Source organism: Martes martes, assembly GCF_963455335.1.
Source record: "Martes martes genome assembly, chromosome: 14".
NCBI classification, from domain to species: Eukaryota; Metazoa; Chordata; class Mammalia; order Carnivora; family Mustelidae; genus Martes; species Martes martes.
The window spans coordinates 61,772,161-61,789,512 of NC_137902.1; the positions used below are offsets into that span (position 1 = coordinate 61,772,161).

Genomic DNA, 17,352 nt, shown 5'->3' on the forward strand with positions numbered 1-17,352 from the left:
TTACCGCATGCAGGCTCCCAAGTATGATAGCCTGTTTCTCTCCCTTCTCTGCGCCAGGTGCCTTGAAAGGATCTGTATTTAAGCTGAAACTTGACTCATATCTGATTGGATATAGAATTCTGGATTAAGAGATCGGAATTGATTTTTCCTCAGAATTTTGAAAGCATTGATCTAATGTCTTCCAGATTCTGGTGTTGCTTTTAAGAAGTTGTGCAGTTCTGCTTTTTAATCTTCCATATGAAAGAAGCATGTGGGATCTTCTCTTTTGTTTGTGCTTTGGAAGTTCATGACATTCCTAGATAGGAATCTCTTCATCTGAATGCTTACTGCTTTTTAGGAGTTGCTTTTCAGTCTGGGAACTTTGAGTTTCAGTTCTGGGAAATTTGCTTGAATTATTTCTTTAGTTCCCTCTTGGGTGTTTTTTCTCTTTACCAGAACTTTGTTTTGTGGTATAGGACCACACGGGTCCTCTTTCTACAATATTTTTTTCTCCCATATTTTTTTGTTGTAGTTAGTGGGGAAATTTTTACAACTTTATATTCTAAATCTTCTGTCGAGTTTTTTCATTTCTATCATAGTTTCATTTCCTAAAGTGTTTTTGTTTTCTAGCAAAGTTATTTTTTGATAGCTACCTATTTCTGTATTTTGATTGTTAAATTTATCTTATTGAGAGTATTAATATTAGGGTTTTGGGGGGGGTTGGTTTTTCTTTTTGGGGTCTTTTTTTTTTTTTTTTGGCTTTCTTCTCCTTTCAGAATCTTCTTGTCTTTCAGTCACTTTATTTCTCCATGTGTAATTTAGTCTCTGTGTTTTAAATTTGATATTTTCCTCACATGAAATGTATGATGATTCTGACTACTCAGATTTAATAGCTTTAACACTTTAAAACATACTGGGAGCTCTGAGCAACATGGGCAGGGTTTGTTGACTATACTTTTAACTGTCTGGAGATCAGGCTTTTTTTTTTTTTAAACTTTATTGATTTATTTCTTACCATAGCACATACCTCCCCAATAGATCAGGCTGCTTTTTTAGGGAATACCTAATGTCTGTATTTAGGTGTGTTTAAACAGATCAGGTTTCCCAGAGTTATCTGCCAATCTTTTCCCTCTCAAAGTTTATACCCATTGAAGTAAACAAACAAAACTAGGCATTTTGGGAGAGGTTTGGTTCTCAGCATATTTTATTATATAACTTTCGCTTGATTTTCCTGTTTTAGTAGCAGTCTCTGTCTTCAGTCTGCTTTAATACACTCCCTTATTCGTAGACCCTTCAATAACCTTTTCTAGGGGGAGAAAACCTCCGCTTCTACAAAGTGAAAGAGGAGGCAGTTGCTAGGCTAGATCAAGGAAAGATCTGGGTGTCTAGCTGCTGCTTAACCAGACTTGTATCATTCTTCTTATTAGTTCTCAACCAATATTAAACCATTGTGGGCTTCTTGGGGCGCCGAGGTGGCTGAGTTGCGTTACTCATCTGACTCTTGATTTTGGCTCAGGTCATGATCTCAGGGTGGGCATAGAACCTCCTTCAGATTTTCTCTCAAGAAAAAAAACAAAAAACAAAAACATAAAAAGAAAATAATAAAATAAAGAACCATTGTGGGCTTCTGTGTTGTAAATTGGAGTGTTTATCAGCTTTCCTAAATTCTAGCTTTAGCTTAACCTTCTTTTATTTCATGAAGTCAGCACTGCTCTTGATGTTATTTTAATATTAGTTGATTCTGCTTATTTTTCTAGTCTGTTGATATTTATTGGAATCTTCATTTTATCATCCAACATGTTAATTATTATTAACTTTGCATCCTGTTGAGCCAGCTGAGTATCTTGACTGAAGTATGAAGTTTGAGTCCCATGGATTACTTTTGAAGACATTCGATCACTTTTTTCTAGTTCTTGGCTAATACTGTAAATTGTGTGGTTTTTTTTTTCAGTCCAGCTATGAGTACCAAGTTATCCTATATTATTAATGACCTTATGTAGTTTTTATTTTATTCCTCAAAGTATGTTCAGTATCTTTCCCTACAGTATTAGAATTTTTAAAATCTAGTGTATTAGTTACACTAGCCTCCCTAAAAAGAAGAAATTTATCGATAAAGAAAAACTTAAGGTCATTGTAGTGAAATAAAATTTGCTCTTGGTATAACCTTTTTCTTTTTTTAGTGCTTACAATCCAACTTACAAGTAATAATTTTTGTACTTTGGATATAGATCAACATTAATGGATTGTCAAGAGCCTTTTCAACTCAAAAGGTCTTTGTTTGATACACGATTTTCTAAGAAAAAAAAGTTTCTCCATTTCCCAAATCAGTGCATTTTGGAATTATTTTCTTATGATGTTTTGCAGACTATGCACATTAGAACTGCATGTCTAATTCAGACCTATGATTATTTAGGTTCTGTAGACAAAGACTAATTTAAAAAGTTAGCTAGGTATTCTCTTACTGTCTTCTTTTCTCATTTCAACTTCATTTACTTTTTAACTATGTTTCTTCTACCTTTTCCAGTTTTCTACTCAATTCTCCTTGGTGGAGAAGATGGATGCAAAAGAGGAGGTGTGAGTAGTTCTTTATTCTCTCTGCATCTGTTAACATTACATCATCTTTCCCATGCAGTATTCTTGTTTCTTCTTAGTTCGTCCTCTTACATTTATACAACCAGTAGGCCTGTTTGGTTTTTCTTTGTTCCACTGATAACATTTATTCTATTCTGACAATATTATAAATAAATAAGGTTTATGATACTAATTCATAAATATTCTTAGTTACATTTCCCTCCTTCCATTATTTATATATATCCTTTTAAAATCTGACATCAGAAAACTCTATAGTAGCCATATTGTTTCACTCACTCATCAACTTCATTTATTCAGTCCACTGACATTTATTAAGTTCCCAAAGTATATCAGGCCCTGAGAAATAAGAAATTGATATTACTTTTACTAGTAGAGTTCGTACTTTCATAGATAATATCTCCTCCCATTTCTTATTGGAATTATCCATATTTATATAATTAGAATTGTAATTTTTACTCTTTGGTCTCCAATTCACATTGTTGAATATTCTTTTCTTTCTTGGAGCTATGTGTGATATTACAAAAGTAGACTCAGGTTTGAGTTCTAGTTCTGCCAAATGTTAACTGTGTAATGTTGAATAAATCACCTAATCTTTCTGGGTTTTACATTCCTCAGCTATAAGATATACTTAGTCTCTACTTTATAGGGTGAGTTGAGAGGATTTAGTTGTTAAAAATGAATCGAAAGGAGTGTACATACATGTACTATATAAGCTTCTTAAATTTAAGGAGCTATATTATGGTATTCTTATAAGGCTTGCTACTTAGATATTTATGGCAGTGCTTTTGAAATATGATTATAGGCCTCTTTGGAAAGAAGAACTGTGTCATACTGATATTATCCATTGCAACTAGTAAATAGCAGTGACTCATACCTTTGGATTGAATCTCCTAAGAAATGGACTTAGAACAAGGATTAATATAGTTCCTATTTCTTTTCATATATATGTACTACCTCTTGGTCACAATTCTGACATAACAGTGACAAATAGGTGTGCACCTGATAGCATAGCTTCAAAATACCTCAAGTAAAATTTTATAGAATTGTAGAACTTACGTATAGGCAATTTTGCAGTCATAGTTGGAAAATTTTAATACCTTTCCTATAGCAGTTGATAGAATAACTACATAAAAAGCTAGCAAAGACATTGAAGATTTCACATTCTCATTCATCTTGATTTAATTGATATTTTTGGAACACTACACTTCATGCTGCAATAATACAGTTTCTTTTCAAGTGCACATGGTATATTTATCAAAAGAGACCATATGCTGGGTCATGAAATAATTCTAAATAAATTTAAAAGGATGGAAGTAACACAAGAGTATGTTCTTGGACCATAGTGGAATTAAATTAGAATAATAAGAGTATGATGTCATTCGAATGTTTGGATATTAGACGATACCCACAATTTGTGGGTCAAAGAAGAAATCACAAGGGAAATTAGATGTCATTTCAAACTGAATGATATGATGCACATAACAGAATGTATAGATGCATCTTCAGAGTTTAGAGAGAAATTTATATCTTTAAGTGCTTATATTAGAAATGATGGAAAATATAACCAATGACCCAGGGATTTACCTTAAGAGAGAAAAATAAGAGCAAATAAAACCCAGCTATGAATATAGCAGGAAAAAAGAGAATAGTAGATCAGTGTGGGTCTCCTGGGTGTTTCAATTGGTTAAGCATCCAGCTCTTGATTGTGGCTTGGGACATGATCTCTGGGTCATAAGATCAAGCCCTGTGTTGGGCTCCACACTGGGGGTGGAATCTGCTTAAGATTCTCTCTCTCCCTTGCACTTTGCCCCTTCCCCCACAACAAAGAGTAGATCAATGAAATAGCCTATAAAAGGGAAAAGGTGAACAAAACTGTACTGAGGTAATAATTTTCACCTGTTTCTTCCTCACTTCCCCTCTCCTTTCAAATTGCAGCACACCCATTTGATGAGACTGTGGAAGATAGGCACTTTCTCAGACCTTGTCTATTGGAATGCAAAGTAGTACAACCTCGTGTATTGGGAAATTTGGCATTACCTAGCTAAATTAAATATTCATCTACTCTTTGATCCAGTAGATCTCACTCCTAGAAATTTATCCCAAATATAGTGTAGCATAAATACAAAATGACATATATACACGTCTACATTCATTGTAGCTCTGTTTGTAATAGCAAAAGACTGAAAGGACACAAGTATTCATTAGTAGGGTTTTGACTGCATAAAATATTTATTATTATCCAGTGGAGTATTATATGGGTGTAAAAGCAAATTTGACAGCCAACTTATATTATTTTGCAGTAAAACTAATAAGTATGTTACTGTTTAACTAAATATATTTATATGTATATACATTCCTAATTTTATTTTTTTTAATTTAGGAATTAATAAAAAAAAAAACTATTCCACTATAAGGAACAGGAAGTAGAAGGAATAGCTAGAGTTCTGCAAATATACCTTGTTTTCTAGGTGTGATGTTGAAACCATGTAAATGTTTTACATAACTCTAAAATAAGTTTTAATTATTTAAAAAATAAACCTAAAAGTGAAAGCAAAATGAAACAAAGAAGCAAGCCTAAGTGTTATAATTATGGGAAGAAACTATTTTAAGTGACTTTAAAACACAGTAATTTGATTATACATGCTGGGTAGATTATACCCCGAGGACAGAAGAACAATATAAAAACCTTAAATGGTTTTCATTAATCATAGTGGTGTTATTATTCCCAAATTGTTGTGTATATATTGTGCCATAAGGCAAATGATTTTAATTATTTGGTGACATTGTGTAACAGGAATCACATACAGGTTGGGAGAAGAAAGAAATAGAAATATAAGATCAAAATTTTAAATCTATAGAATTTTATTTGGATGTATCAGTATAAAATTACACTAACTCTTACCACAATAAAAGGTGAAATGAGCACTCCTTAGAACCCAGACTGTTGTCTGTGGAAGCTGTTTCCCATTGAATGAAAAGTACTAAAGTTCCTTGGATATATGGTTAATTTCAGGTCTGGGACAGGAGATGGACAAGATGATCCTGGGATATTTTGTTATATCAGAAGTGGGAAAGCTATTAAAGACTACTAAGCTCTAAAAGACTCAGAAACTAATTGAAGAGGCTCTCACTGGCCAAAGATGGGAAAATTTGACAATAATAGAAATAAACAGGGATGCCTGGGTGGCTCAATGGGTTAAGCAGCTGCCTTTGGCTCAGGTCATGATCCCAGGGTCCTGGGATCAAGTCCCGAATCCGGCTCCCTGCTCAGCGAGGAGCCTACTTCTCTGTCTGCCTCTGCCTGCCATTCTGCCTGCTTGTGCTCTCTCTCTCTCTGACAAATAAATAAATAAAATCTTTAAGAAAAAGAATAGAAATGAACAACTACAGTAATTTGAAGCTTGCTATATTTACTTAAATCTGAGAGTTTATAATGTTCCCTCCCCTAAAAAACACATTACCATTTTTTACCATTCTGGGAGGTTAAAATACTAACCCATTATTTTAAAAACTAATACTTGGTGGGAATGCAAGTTGGTACAGGCACTTTGGAGAACAGTGTGGAGATTCCTTAAGAAATTAAAAATAGAGCTTCCCTATGACCCTGCAATTGCACTACTGGGTATTTACCCCAAAGATACAGATGTAATGAAAAGAAGGGCCATCTGTACCCCAGTGTTTATAGCAGCAATGGCCACGGTCGCCAAACTGTGGAAAGAACCGGGATGCCCTTCAACGGACGAATGGATAAGGAAGATGTGGTCCAAATACACTATGGAGTATTATGCCTCTATCAGAAAGGATGAATACCCAACTTTTGTATCAACATGGGCGGGACTGGAAGAGATTATGCTGAGTGAAATAAGTCAAGCAGAGAGAGTCAATTATCATATGGTTTCACTTATTAGTGGAGCATAACAAATAACATGGAGGATGTAGGGAGATGGAGAGGAGAAGGGATTTGAGAGAAATTGGAAGGGGAGATGAACCATGAGAGACTATGGACTCTGAAAAACAACCTGAGGGTTTTGAAGGGGCGGGGGGTGGGAGGTTGGGGGAGCCAGGTGGTGGGTATTGTGGAGGGCACGTATTGCATGGAGCACTGGGTGTGGTGCATAAACAATGAATTCTGTTACGCTGAAAAGAAAAAAAAAGGAAAAAAAAACTAATAAAAACCAAGTATTTATTCTTCCTTTTCTGTACGAGGTACTTCTTGGAAACCAAAGATTTAACGAGAATTTTCACTTACTAGACATATTATAGATAGTAAATAATGAAGGCATAATAAAATTAGAATGTCATTCTTTGCATTCTTTGCATGTTTTCTCTGCATTCTTTGCAGCTCTCAGTGAAATACTGCATTTAGGTGTCACTCATTTTTGGCTGCTGTTACCACAGATAGAAGGCAATATGTATATGCCCCTTGCTGAAACCCAGTACTACATATGAGGTTGGCTTCTCTATGAATTCAGAATTTGATTAAAACTCTAAATTCAACAGTTACAGAAAATTACAAGGACAAGAGGAATTAAAAAATGCCTCAGGGGTATAGTCAGCAAAATATAGTTAATTGAAGTCTGCATGGAACAAGTGACTTCATTTCTTTAACGAAGACATTGCAGGACGAAAAGAGGTAAAACCTTAAAAATAAAAAGAGATGTAAGTTTCATGTCAATGAGTTGCAATAAATGGAGCTTATTTATAATCTTAATTTGAACAAACTGAAAAGGAAAAAAGTCTATGCTGGGAAACTTGAATACACTGACTGATAATGGATAATTTTGCAGAAATAATTTTTTTTTTTAGTTGAAACAAGATTGACCATGAGATAAAAATTGTTAAAGCTGGGTAATGGGCATGCGAATCCCATTATGTTATTGTCTCTACAAAAAAATTAGATTTTTCAAAATAGCTTTTCATATACAGGCATACCTCAGAGATACTGTGGAATCAATTCTGGATCATTACAATAGAGTAAATATTGCAATAAAGTGAGCCAAATGAATTTTTTGGCTTTCCAGTGCATATAAAAGTTAATTTACACTACAGTTTATTAAGTCTGTAATAGCACTATGTCTAAAATAAACAATGTACTTGCCTTATCACTAAAAAATCCTAACCATCATCTGAGCTTTCAGCTAGCTATAATCTTTTTGCTAGTAGAGGGTCTTGCCTCATTGTTGATAACTGCTGACTGATCAATAGAATGGTGGTTTCTGAAGGTTGGGTGACTGTGGCAGTTTCTTAAAGTAAGATAGTGAAGTTTGATACATCAGTTGACTCTTTCAGGAAGAATTTCTCTAGCATGTAATGCTGTTTGATAACACTTTACTCATAGTAGAACTTCTTTTGGAATTGGAGTCAGTTCTCTCAAACCCTGCTACTACTTTATCAACTGAGTTTATTAATATTCTAAATCTTCTGTTGTCATTTCAAGTCTTCACAGCATCTTCATCAGGAGTAGATTCCTTCTCAAGAAACCACTTTTTTTTTTGTTCATCTTTAAGAAGCAACTCCTCATTCATTCAGTTTTATCATGAGATAGCAACAATTCAGTCCTATCTTCAGGCTCCTCTCCTAGTTCTTTTCTTGTTTCCACCACATCTGCAGTTACTTCTGCTGAAGTCTCGAACCCCTCAAAGTCGAGGGTTGGAATCATTTTCTTTTGAACTCCTGTTAATGTTGATGTTTTGACCTCTTCCCATAAATTACAAATGTTCGTAATGGTATCTAGAATGGTGAATTCTTTTTGGAAGGTTTTCTGTTTACTTTGTCCAGATTTATCAGAGGAATCACCATCTGTGGCAGCTATAGCCTTATGAAATGTATTTCTTAAACAATAAGACTTGAAAGTCAAAATGACTCCTTGATCTGTGGGCTACAGGATGGATGTTATCTTAACAGATATGAAAACAGCATTAATCTTGTCCATCTCCATTAGAGCGCCTGAATGACCAAGTCTGTTGTCAATGAGCACTAATATTTTATTTTATTTATTTATTTTAATTTTTAAATTTTTTATTAAACATATAATGTGTTTTTATCCCCAGGGGTACAGGTCTGTGACTCGCCAGGTTTACACATTTCACAGCAATGAGCACTAATATTTTAAAAGGAAAATTTTTTTCTGAGCAGTAGGTCTCACCTGGGGGCTTAAAATAACAGTAAACCATGTTGTAAACAGATGTGCTACTATCCAGGCTTTATTCCATTTATAGAGCAAAGGCAAAGGAGATTTAACATAGTTATTAAGGACCCTAGGATTTTCAGAATGGTAAGTGAGCACTGGCTTAATTTAGTCACTAACTGCATTAGTCCCTAACAAGAGAATCAGCCTGTCTTGAAAGGTTTAAAGCCAGACATTGACTACTTTCTAGCTGTAAAAGTCTTAGATGGCGTCTTTCCTGTTTTGCCTACATGAAAATCTGTTGTTTAGTGTAGTCATCTTCATCAGTTATCTTAGCTAGATCTTCTGGGTTTTCAAGGTTCTTTGTCATATTCTTCTAGATAAATTCTTGCTGCTTCTTTCACCTTGTACTTTTATGTTACTGGAGATGGCTTTTTTCCCTTAAACCTCACGCACCAACCTCTGCTAGCTTCAGACTTACCTTCTGCAGCTTCCTCACCTCTCTCAGCCTTAAATAGAATTGAAGAGAGTTAGGGCTTTGCTCTGGATTAATCTGGCTTTGGCTTCAGGGAATGTTGTAGATGGTTTGATCTTCTATTCAGACCAATACAACTTTCTTCATATCAGCAATTAAAGAGGTTTTGCTTTGCTATTATTCATGTGTTCATTGGAGTAGCACTTTTAATTTCCTTCAGGGATTTTTCCTTTGCATTCTCAACTTGGCTAACTGGTATAAGAGGTCTAGCTTTTGGCCTGTGTTGACTTTTGTCATGCCTTTCTAGCTAAGCTTTATTACTTCAGGCTTTTGATTTAAAGTGAGAGGTGAGGGACATTTTTTCACTTGAACACTTAGAGGCCATTGTAGTGTTATTGATTGGCCTAATTTCAGTATTATTGTATCTCAGGGAATTAGGGAGACCTGAGGAGAGGGAGAGGGAGAGAAATAGGAAAATGGCTGGGATGGTAGAGCAGTCAGAACCTACACAACATTTATCAATTATGTTCTAGTTTTATATGGTGTGGTTTGTGGTACCCCAAAACTATTAATGCTAGTAACATCAAGGGTCACATCACAGATCACCATAACAAATGTAATAAAATGAAAAAATTAGAAATATTCCGAGAATTACCAAAATGTGACAGAGACCTGAAGTGAGCAAGGGCTGTTGGAAAAGTGACATCAGTAGACTTGTTCCACTCAGGATTCCACAAACCTTCACTTAGTTTAAAAAAAAAAAAGGCAATATCTGTGAAGTATATAAAATAAAGTATGCCTGTATATAAAATTAGAGGCATTAATATAGCATACTAAATAGTTGAAGAATTATTTATGAACTTACATCATAGCTTTCACTTTATTGTGGTAGAGCCATAGATTAAAAGATGAGATCAGTAAATAATAGTGATTTTCATTTGAAGGACTTTGTTGTGGTAATTTATTAAATTCAGGAATTATAGCTGACCTAATAAGAATTAAGAGATCAAAGCAATTCTTACTAATAGGTCTGATAGAAGGAAAAATTCATTTCATGAATTTGCTGGAAAAAGTACATACATTTAAATCCAGTCTTGTAAAATCTTTCTTCTACTAAAAGAAATTTTATGAAATGGGGATACAATATGCATACTAGCTGTTCCTCTCCTACAACCCTCCCAATTCTAGGGTAGGTCCTGAGGTGTACTAGAAGACATAATATTCTGTGTGCCAGTGCCCCCTTGTGCCTATTACGAAAAGGCACCATTATTAGTTCCTCCTAGAAAAACTGGGATATACGTTCTAAGAACTCTCTGGAAACAAAACATTGCAAGCTTATAAATAGGGTTCCATATTGTAAACTTTCCGGCCCCAAGATTTATGTCCTTTCGATTTCAGGGTATGCTCTTCTATTAATGCTTTCTCTTTCCACAGACGCTGCTTCATTAACAGTTACATGGCATTTGGGGAGTATGTAGTACAGGTATATTTAATCTCAGTTTTCAGTGTTTTTACATATTTTATTTTTATTTTTTCAGTGTTTTTATGTATCTTTCCTCTCCCTTACCTCCTTTTTAAAAGCAAAAAAAGGGAAGTATGGAAATGGATATGTCAGAGGACTCCCTAAGTGAGGTTTTTCTTCTCTCTTAAGGAAAAAGAATCCTGGGATCAGCGTGTGCCATAATAATGTACAATTGTAGACATTTTTGTCCTGCCAGTGTATTAGGAGATAGCCTACGTTTGACGTTGCCATCTCATTCTTCTATCCTTTACTCCTAAAGGCGTATAAGACTTTGTAGTATAATCCCAGTAGGTATAATGCTTTTATATCACTGCCTTTAGGAGAAGGGAGTGGCTTGGTTTTTTTATGATGATCATTTGTCCTTCTTTGTCAGTTCACGTCTCTACTTACAGCTTGTAGTTTTTTAATTAGAGTAAAATTTACCTTTTCTTTGGTCAGCAGTTCTGAGGACAAATGCATAGTAATGTAACTATTACCACAATGAACAAGTAGAGCAATTCAGTCACTTTGCCACAAAATTTCTTTTTGCTATCAATCCTTTGTGGTCAAACCTTTAAATCCCTTCTCCTCTTCTTAACTCTGGACAACTAACTAATAATCAATTATTGTTTTGACTTTCACTGAATGTCATATGAATAGAATTATATAATATTTATATGTAGCCTTTTGAGTCAGGTTTCTTTCTATTATCTAAAAGTGTTTGAGATTTATCCATATTGTTGCATTTATCAATCATTGGTTCCTTTTTATTGCCGAAAAGTGTTTCATTATACGGGTATACCATAGTTGGTTTATACATTCCCTATTCTTGTTGTTTCTAGCTTTTGTCTTTTAAAAATAAAACTGCTATTATATACATTCATATTCAGATTTTTGTGTAAATGTAAGTTTTCATTTCATGTGACTGAAATTTTAGCCACTCTATTAGGTATGTAATGTGATCTCATTATGGCTTTTATTGGCATTTCTCTAACGAATAATAATTTTGAGTATTTTTTCATGTGCTTATCTGACAACTGTGTATCTTCTTTGGTGAAGTATCTGTTCAAATCTTATCCCATGGTTTTTGATTAGTTTTCTTTTTGTTGAATTTTGAAAGTATATATCCTGGATATGTCTTTTTTCATATATTTTATTATAGTTTGTGGTCTATTCTTTCATTTTCTTAAAGTCTTCCACAATTTTTTTTTTAAATTTTGGTGACATCTAGTTAATTTCATCACATTTTTTTTTCTTTCATGGTCTGTGCTTTTGAAGTCCTTTCTAAGAATTTTTTGCCTAACCCAAAGTCAGGAAGAACTTGTTCTTCAAAAAGTTTTATTTTTTATGTTTAAGTCTGAAACTATTTGGGTCTAATTTTTGGATATAGTATGAAATACGGATTGAATGTACAATTATCCCAGCAGCATTTGTTGAAAAGAATATCTCCTTTGAATTGGATTTGTTCATTTGTCAAAAATCATTTACCAATTTTTATGGCTGTTTCCGGATTTCATTCTCTTGTATTGATTTGTGTGTCTATGGTTTTTGGCAATACCATACTCTCTTTACTATATTATTTTAGCTTTATAGTGAGTCTTGAAACCAAACAATGTGAGTCCTCCAAATTTTTTTCTTTTCAAAATTTTTTGTGCCCTTCCCATGTAAATTTTAGAGTCTGAAAAAATTCTACAGGGATTTTGATTGGAATTGCATTGAGTCTATAGATCAATTTAGGGAAGAGTTTACTTTTTAATACTGAGTCTTTCAATTAATGAACACAAGTGTATCTGTCCTATATTGGGACCTTCAGTTTCTTTTATCAGTGTTTTAACAATTCTCATATACACATGCTAAATGTATTTTGATAAATTTCTTCGTATGTTGTCTATTTTTTATTATCTTAAAATACTGCCAGCTGTTTTGATTAGGACCAAGAGCTTGCAGCATTATACATGCTCTTCCCACCCCAAGTCTCCAGGAATCAAAGTACCTCTCTCAGGTTTCTGAGTTCTCGTACTTGGTCTCAGCTTCTTCAGTCAGAGGTCATTCTTACCAAATTAGATTACCGGGCCACCCTAATAGAAAGAAAACTTAATATATTTTTTACTTCTTTTAAGGTTATAGGTATATTTAATCAGAATATGTATACAGCCTCAAAGGTATAGATTGTTCATTTTGAGATAAGGGATATTCATATGTTTTTCTCATATTTTTAAACTCGTTTGTATCTGCAATGAGGTAACTAACCTTTATAGTTGAAGGAATTTATAAAACCATAATGGTAACCAGATTACCATGGCTCAAAAAACATGACTCCAGAAGAGTTATAATAATGAATTCAGTTCCTCACCACTTGAGACCAAGCTGGTTCTGTTCTTCATTACTTATTTTCTAAATTGGATCAGTACCATTAACTGACATAATTTAGTTGAAAGTAATACACAAGTAATTTCAATATAGACTACTAAATGCGTTGGTAGACACTTAAGTGCATTGCAAAATGATAAGAGACCAGTGACTGAGTTCAAGTGATAGAAAATTGTTTTTTAGAACCAGACTTCTGAAGTGTTTCTTGAAGCCAGGAAATTCGAGCCCTGATAAGAGACTATGTAAGGTTCAGGTTGAGTTGAAAAAGAGGTGGACTGCAGATACTGAGTGGTATCCTTAATTAGTATTTGCTGAATGAATGGTTGGTGGACATTGAAAATGGAATGCTCAAGGAAAATGTGAAAGTAGGGACAAAAGGAAATAGTAGATTGTTAAAGATTTCAGATGGGGCTCCTGGGGACTCAGTTGGTTAAGCACCCAACTCTTTGATTTTGCTCAGGTCATGATCTCAGGGTTGTAAGATCAAGCCCCATATGGGGCTCCACACTGGGCATGGAGCCTGCTTAAGATTCTCCCTTCTTCCCTTAAGATTCTCTCTCCCTCCATCCCCGCCTCTATTAAAAAAAAGAAGAGAAAAAGATTTCTGATATGGAGTAGTTCTGGAGGATGACAAGGTCTAGGACGATTAAGTATAAAAGAGGTGAAAAGTCACTGGGGTTGAGAAATTTAGAAAACTTGGAGGCTCAGTTACAGTATTAAAATTATTAATACCTTAATAAAGGGAAAATTTTTCTCTTTTTAAAACAGTATTTCATCTCTTTTTATTTGATCCCTTTTGACTCCTATTGATTGTAAAAGAATTTCTCAATGAAGAAATCCTTGATATAGTCAAATAATTAAATTTGAAAACCAAAAATGGAAGTACTTGATCACATCTCTTTCTGTGGGTCTATTCTATCAATTGTAAGGGTTAGGATATACCTAAGGGGAGATTCCATAAATAATCTGTCCTATTTCAAGATAATCTTGGCATGCAAGATCCCCTGAAATGTAAGCCCAACACAAATATGACTCTTTAAAGTAGATTCTAGGCATTATTTTTAAATACTAGTAAGTTGAAAAAAATGAAAAAGGCTATCAGAATGAAATAACTTTTTATTCAGTGTCAGAATTCTACCAGTATTTAGTTAAATACTACCAGTATATATTATTAAAAAGTATTTAGACCTTCTTTAACACTTCTATACTTTCAGCCAACTATTCAGTACCTCAATTTTTATTTGGACTGTTATACATTTTTCCTACCAACCTCAAGTCTGAAGACAGTGCCAGCATTAAGTGTTATAGAAAGTATTGGGGAACAAAATTTCAGCCACTGGATTCTTGAAACTTCAGTAACACTTAAACATTTAAGTCATCCAATCATGAAATTAAAACTAACAAATTTTTTTTTGTGGTAATAGAACATCTGCTGTCTGAATAAGGACACGTATACTAAGGTCAAGCAGCCATTTTGAGGTAGATATTTAGTTTATTCTATTCTCTTTAGAAAGAAAACTCTTAAGATTCCAAATCTTTTTTTGTTTTATTTTTTTAAAAAGATTATTTATTTATTTATTTGACACACAGAGAGAGATCACAAGCAGGCAGAGAGGCGGGGGTTGGGGGGAGCAGGCTCTCTGCTGAGCAGAGAGCCCCATGCTAGGGCCCGATCCCAGGACCCTGAGATCATGACCTGAGTGGCAGGCAGAGGCCAAACCCACTGAGTCACCCAGGGGCCCCCCTTTTTTTTGTTTTATTTGAAAACTGGGGCCTGCCATTTTTGTCAAGCATTTTAGACAATTAGAATTACTCTAGGCATAGGAGAATGGACCTAATTATTTTTCATTCCTATCATATGCTTTGCTGATTTTATACTTGTTCAAGGATAATAGGTGTGACTACAAAGGGCCATTGCAAAGCCAGTGTTAAATGTCTCACCCATAATATGCTGTGTACCAAGACATGATTATCACCACAGATCCTTGGTGCTTAGCTAAGAGAGATCATGTGGACTTCCTGACATCTCAGTTTCTTTGATCTTCAGTTGAATCTGAAACCATTCTAATTTCATGGGCTGCTACATTGTCTTTCACATATTTTTGGCAATAGAGAGAGCACGCTCTCTCTCTCTCTCTCTCTCTCTCTTATGTAAACATAAAGAGTATAACCTATGGAGAAAAGATCAAAATGTGGACTCTACTTTGCTTATTTGACCTAGCTTTAGGCCCTCTACTTAATAGGGCTCTAGAAAACCCATTGCTGGATCTGTGTTAAAATGTGAAGGCAATTTGTTGTACTTTTGGAGCTAACTAACTTTTGGCTTCAAAAACAAAGCAATAAATTTATTATTCTACTTCTCTTTCCCCATTAAAGGTACTGTGGCTATAGTTAGGTTTTATTATGAATAATGTTGTATCTTAATGATTTGTCTATACCTTGCATCCCTTTGATTCTTTAAGGATATTGTATTAGTTCCTTAACGTATGTAAACATGCATTATGAAGGGCACTGGACTGCATAGCATCCCTGCTCTGAAGTTATTTTCCATCCTCAGTTCTTTTCTCTTACTATATGTACTAATTACATACCTTTTTGTGGCACTAAAATCTCATTTTAACACACTTGTTTTCCGATTATTTTAAATGAGTGCATTACGTGCAGTATCACAGCTCATTTTTATGAAAAGAATAAACTTTCTTTTTTAAATTAGTAAGCTTTTTTTTTTTTAAGAACAGTTTTAAGTCTACAGCAGAATTGGGTGGAAAGTACAGAGTTTCTGTATACCTCATCATGCTTCCAGTTTTCCCTTATTATTAACTTCTTACAACTAATGAGGCAATACTTATGTGTCGTTATTAATTGAAGTCCATAATTGACATTATGGTTTACTCTTTGTGTTGCATAATTCTATGAGTTTTCACAAATGCATAGTGTCATTGGTCAGCCATTATAGTATCATATATAGTTGTTATATTGGCCAGAAAAATCTCCTGTGCTCCAGATATATGCTCTCCCCCACCAGCAAATCATCGACAACTATTGATCTTTTTGTTGTTCCTTTAATTTTGCCTTTTTCAGAACTTCGTATGGTTGGATTATATATAGCCTTTTCAGAGTAACTTCTTTAACTTAGCAGTATGTATTTTTATGCATTCATGTCCTCATGGCTTGATAGTCTTGAGAGTCCATTTCTTTCTTTTTTTTTTTAAAGATTTTATTTGACAGAGAGAGCACAAGCAGGGGGAGTGGCAGGGAGAGGGAGAAGCAGGCTCCCTGCTGAGCAAGGAGCCCAATGCCGGGGCTCAATCCCAGGACCCTGGGATCACGACCTGAGCCGAAGGCAGATACTTAATCAACTGAGCCACCAGGGCACCCTGAGTGTTCATTTTTTTCTATTGCTGAGTAATGTTTACTGTATAGATGCACTACAACTTGTTTATTCACCTGTTGAAAGACATTTTGCTTGCTTCCAAATTTTGGCAATTCTGAATAAATATTATAGAATGTAAGTATTAGCCATTTACATGAGAGTTTTCTAAAACACATTTCTGCATCATTTTAGATGATTATTCTGAATATAAATTTAGACTTTTCTTGTGTCATTCATAGGAGAGACAGACATTAAATATACACAGACATATTTCATTTGTGTCAGATGGTACAAAGCCAAGATGTATGTTGCTATGAACGTATATATAGAAAGGGTTTTTATTAACCTTTTGCATATATTTTTAATTAAACAAAACCCATTTAATATTGCATTATAATACGATGATAATACTTTAGGACTAATTTTGGGTCCTAGGGTAAAAGTGTTTCTGAACTATGAAACCTTGCATGGTTCCTTTAATTTTTATGTTTGTTTAAGATTTTACTTATTTATTTGAAAGATTACAAGTAGGCAGAGGCAGGCAGAGAGGCAGGCAGTGGGGGTGGGGAAGCAGGCTCCCTGTCCAGCAGAGAACCCAATGAGGGGCTTGATCACAGGACCCTGAGATCATGACTTGAGCCTAAGGCAGAGGCTTAACCCACTGAGCCACTCAGACACCCCTCATGGTTCTTAAGAGTACTACAGAAGCATGTCCAAAGAGTCTCTCCTTGTTTTGCTTTTATAATCTGCTTTGCACTTGACTAGAAAGTATAATGTCTGTCTACTAATATCAATGAGTTCTGAGTGAAGATGAGGTGATTCCCCTTAGGGTAAAGTGCATTTGCCTTTAGTGAATAGAACTTATAACATCTTTCTTGACTCGTTAGTATTACCTACATACCAATATTATATTTAGAACTCAGTACATTTTCCCT

General features: G+C 34.5%; 1 protein-coding gene across 4 annotated transcripts in view; it reads left to right on the forward strand.

Annotated features, from left to right (window-relative positions):
• JMJD1C (jumonji domain containing 1C) overlaps positions 1-17,352 on the forward strand; it is a 339,678-nt gene that overhangs the window by 117,122 nt on the left and 205,204 nt on the right. Inside the window, exon 2 of one of the 4 annotated variants that reach the window (XM_080822678.1) lies at positions 2,504-2,551. The exons of 2 other annotated variants lie outside the window; for them this stretch is intronic. In XM_080822678.1, the coding sequence (XP_080678804.1) occupies positions 2,504-2,551 (48 nt within the window). Of the gene's footprint in view, positions 1-2,503; positions 2,552-17,352 lie in introns of those variants that run through there. One more of the 4 variants, XM_080822674.1, reaches the window with a different exon arrangement.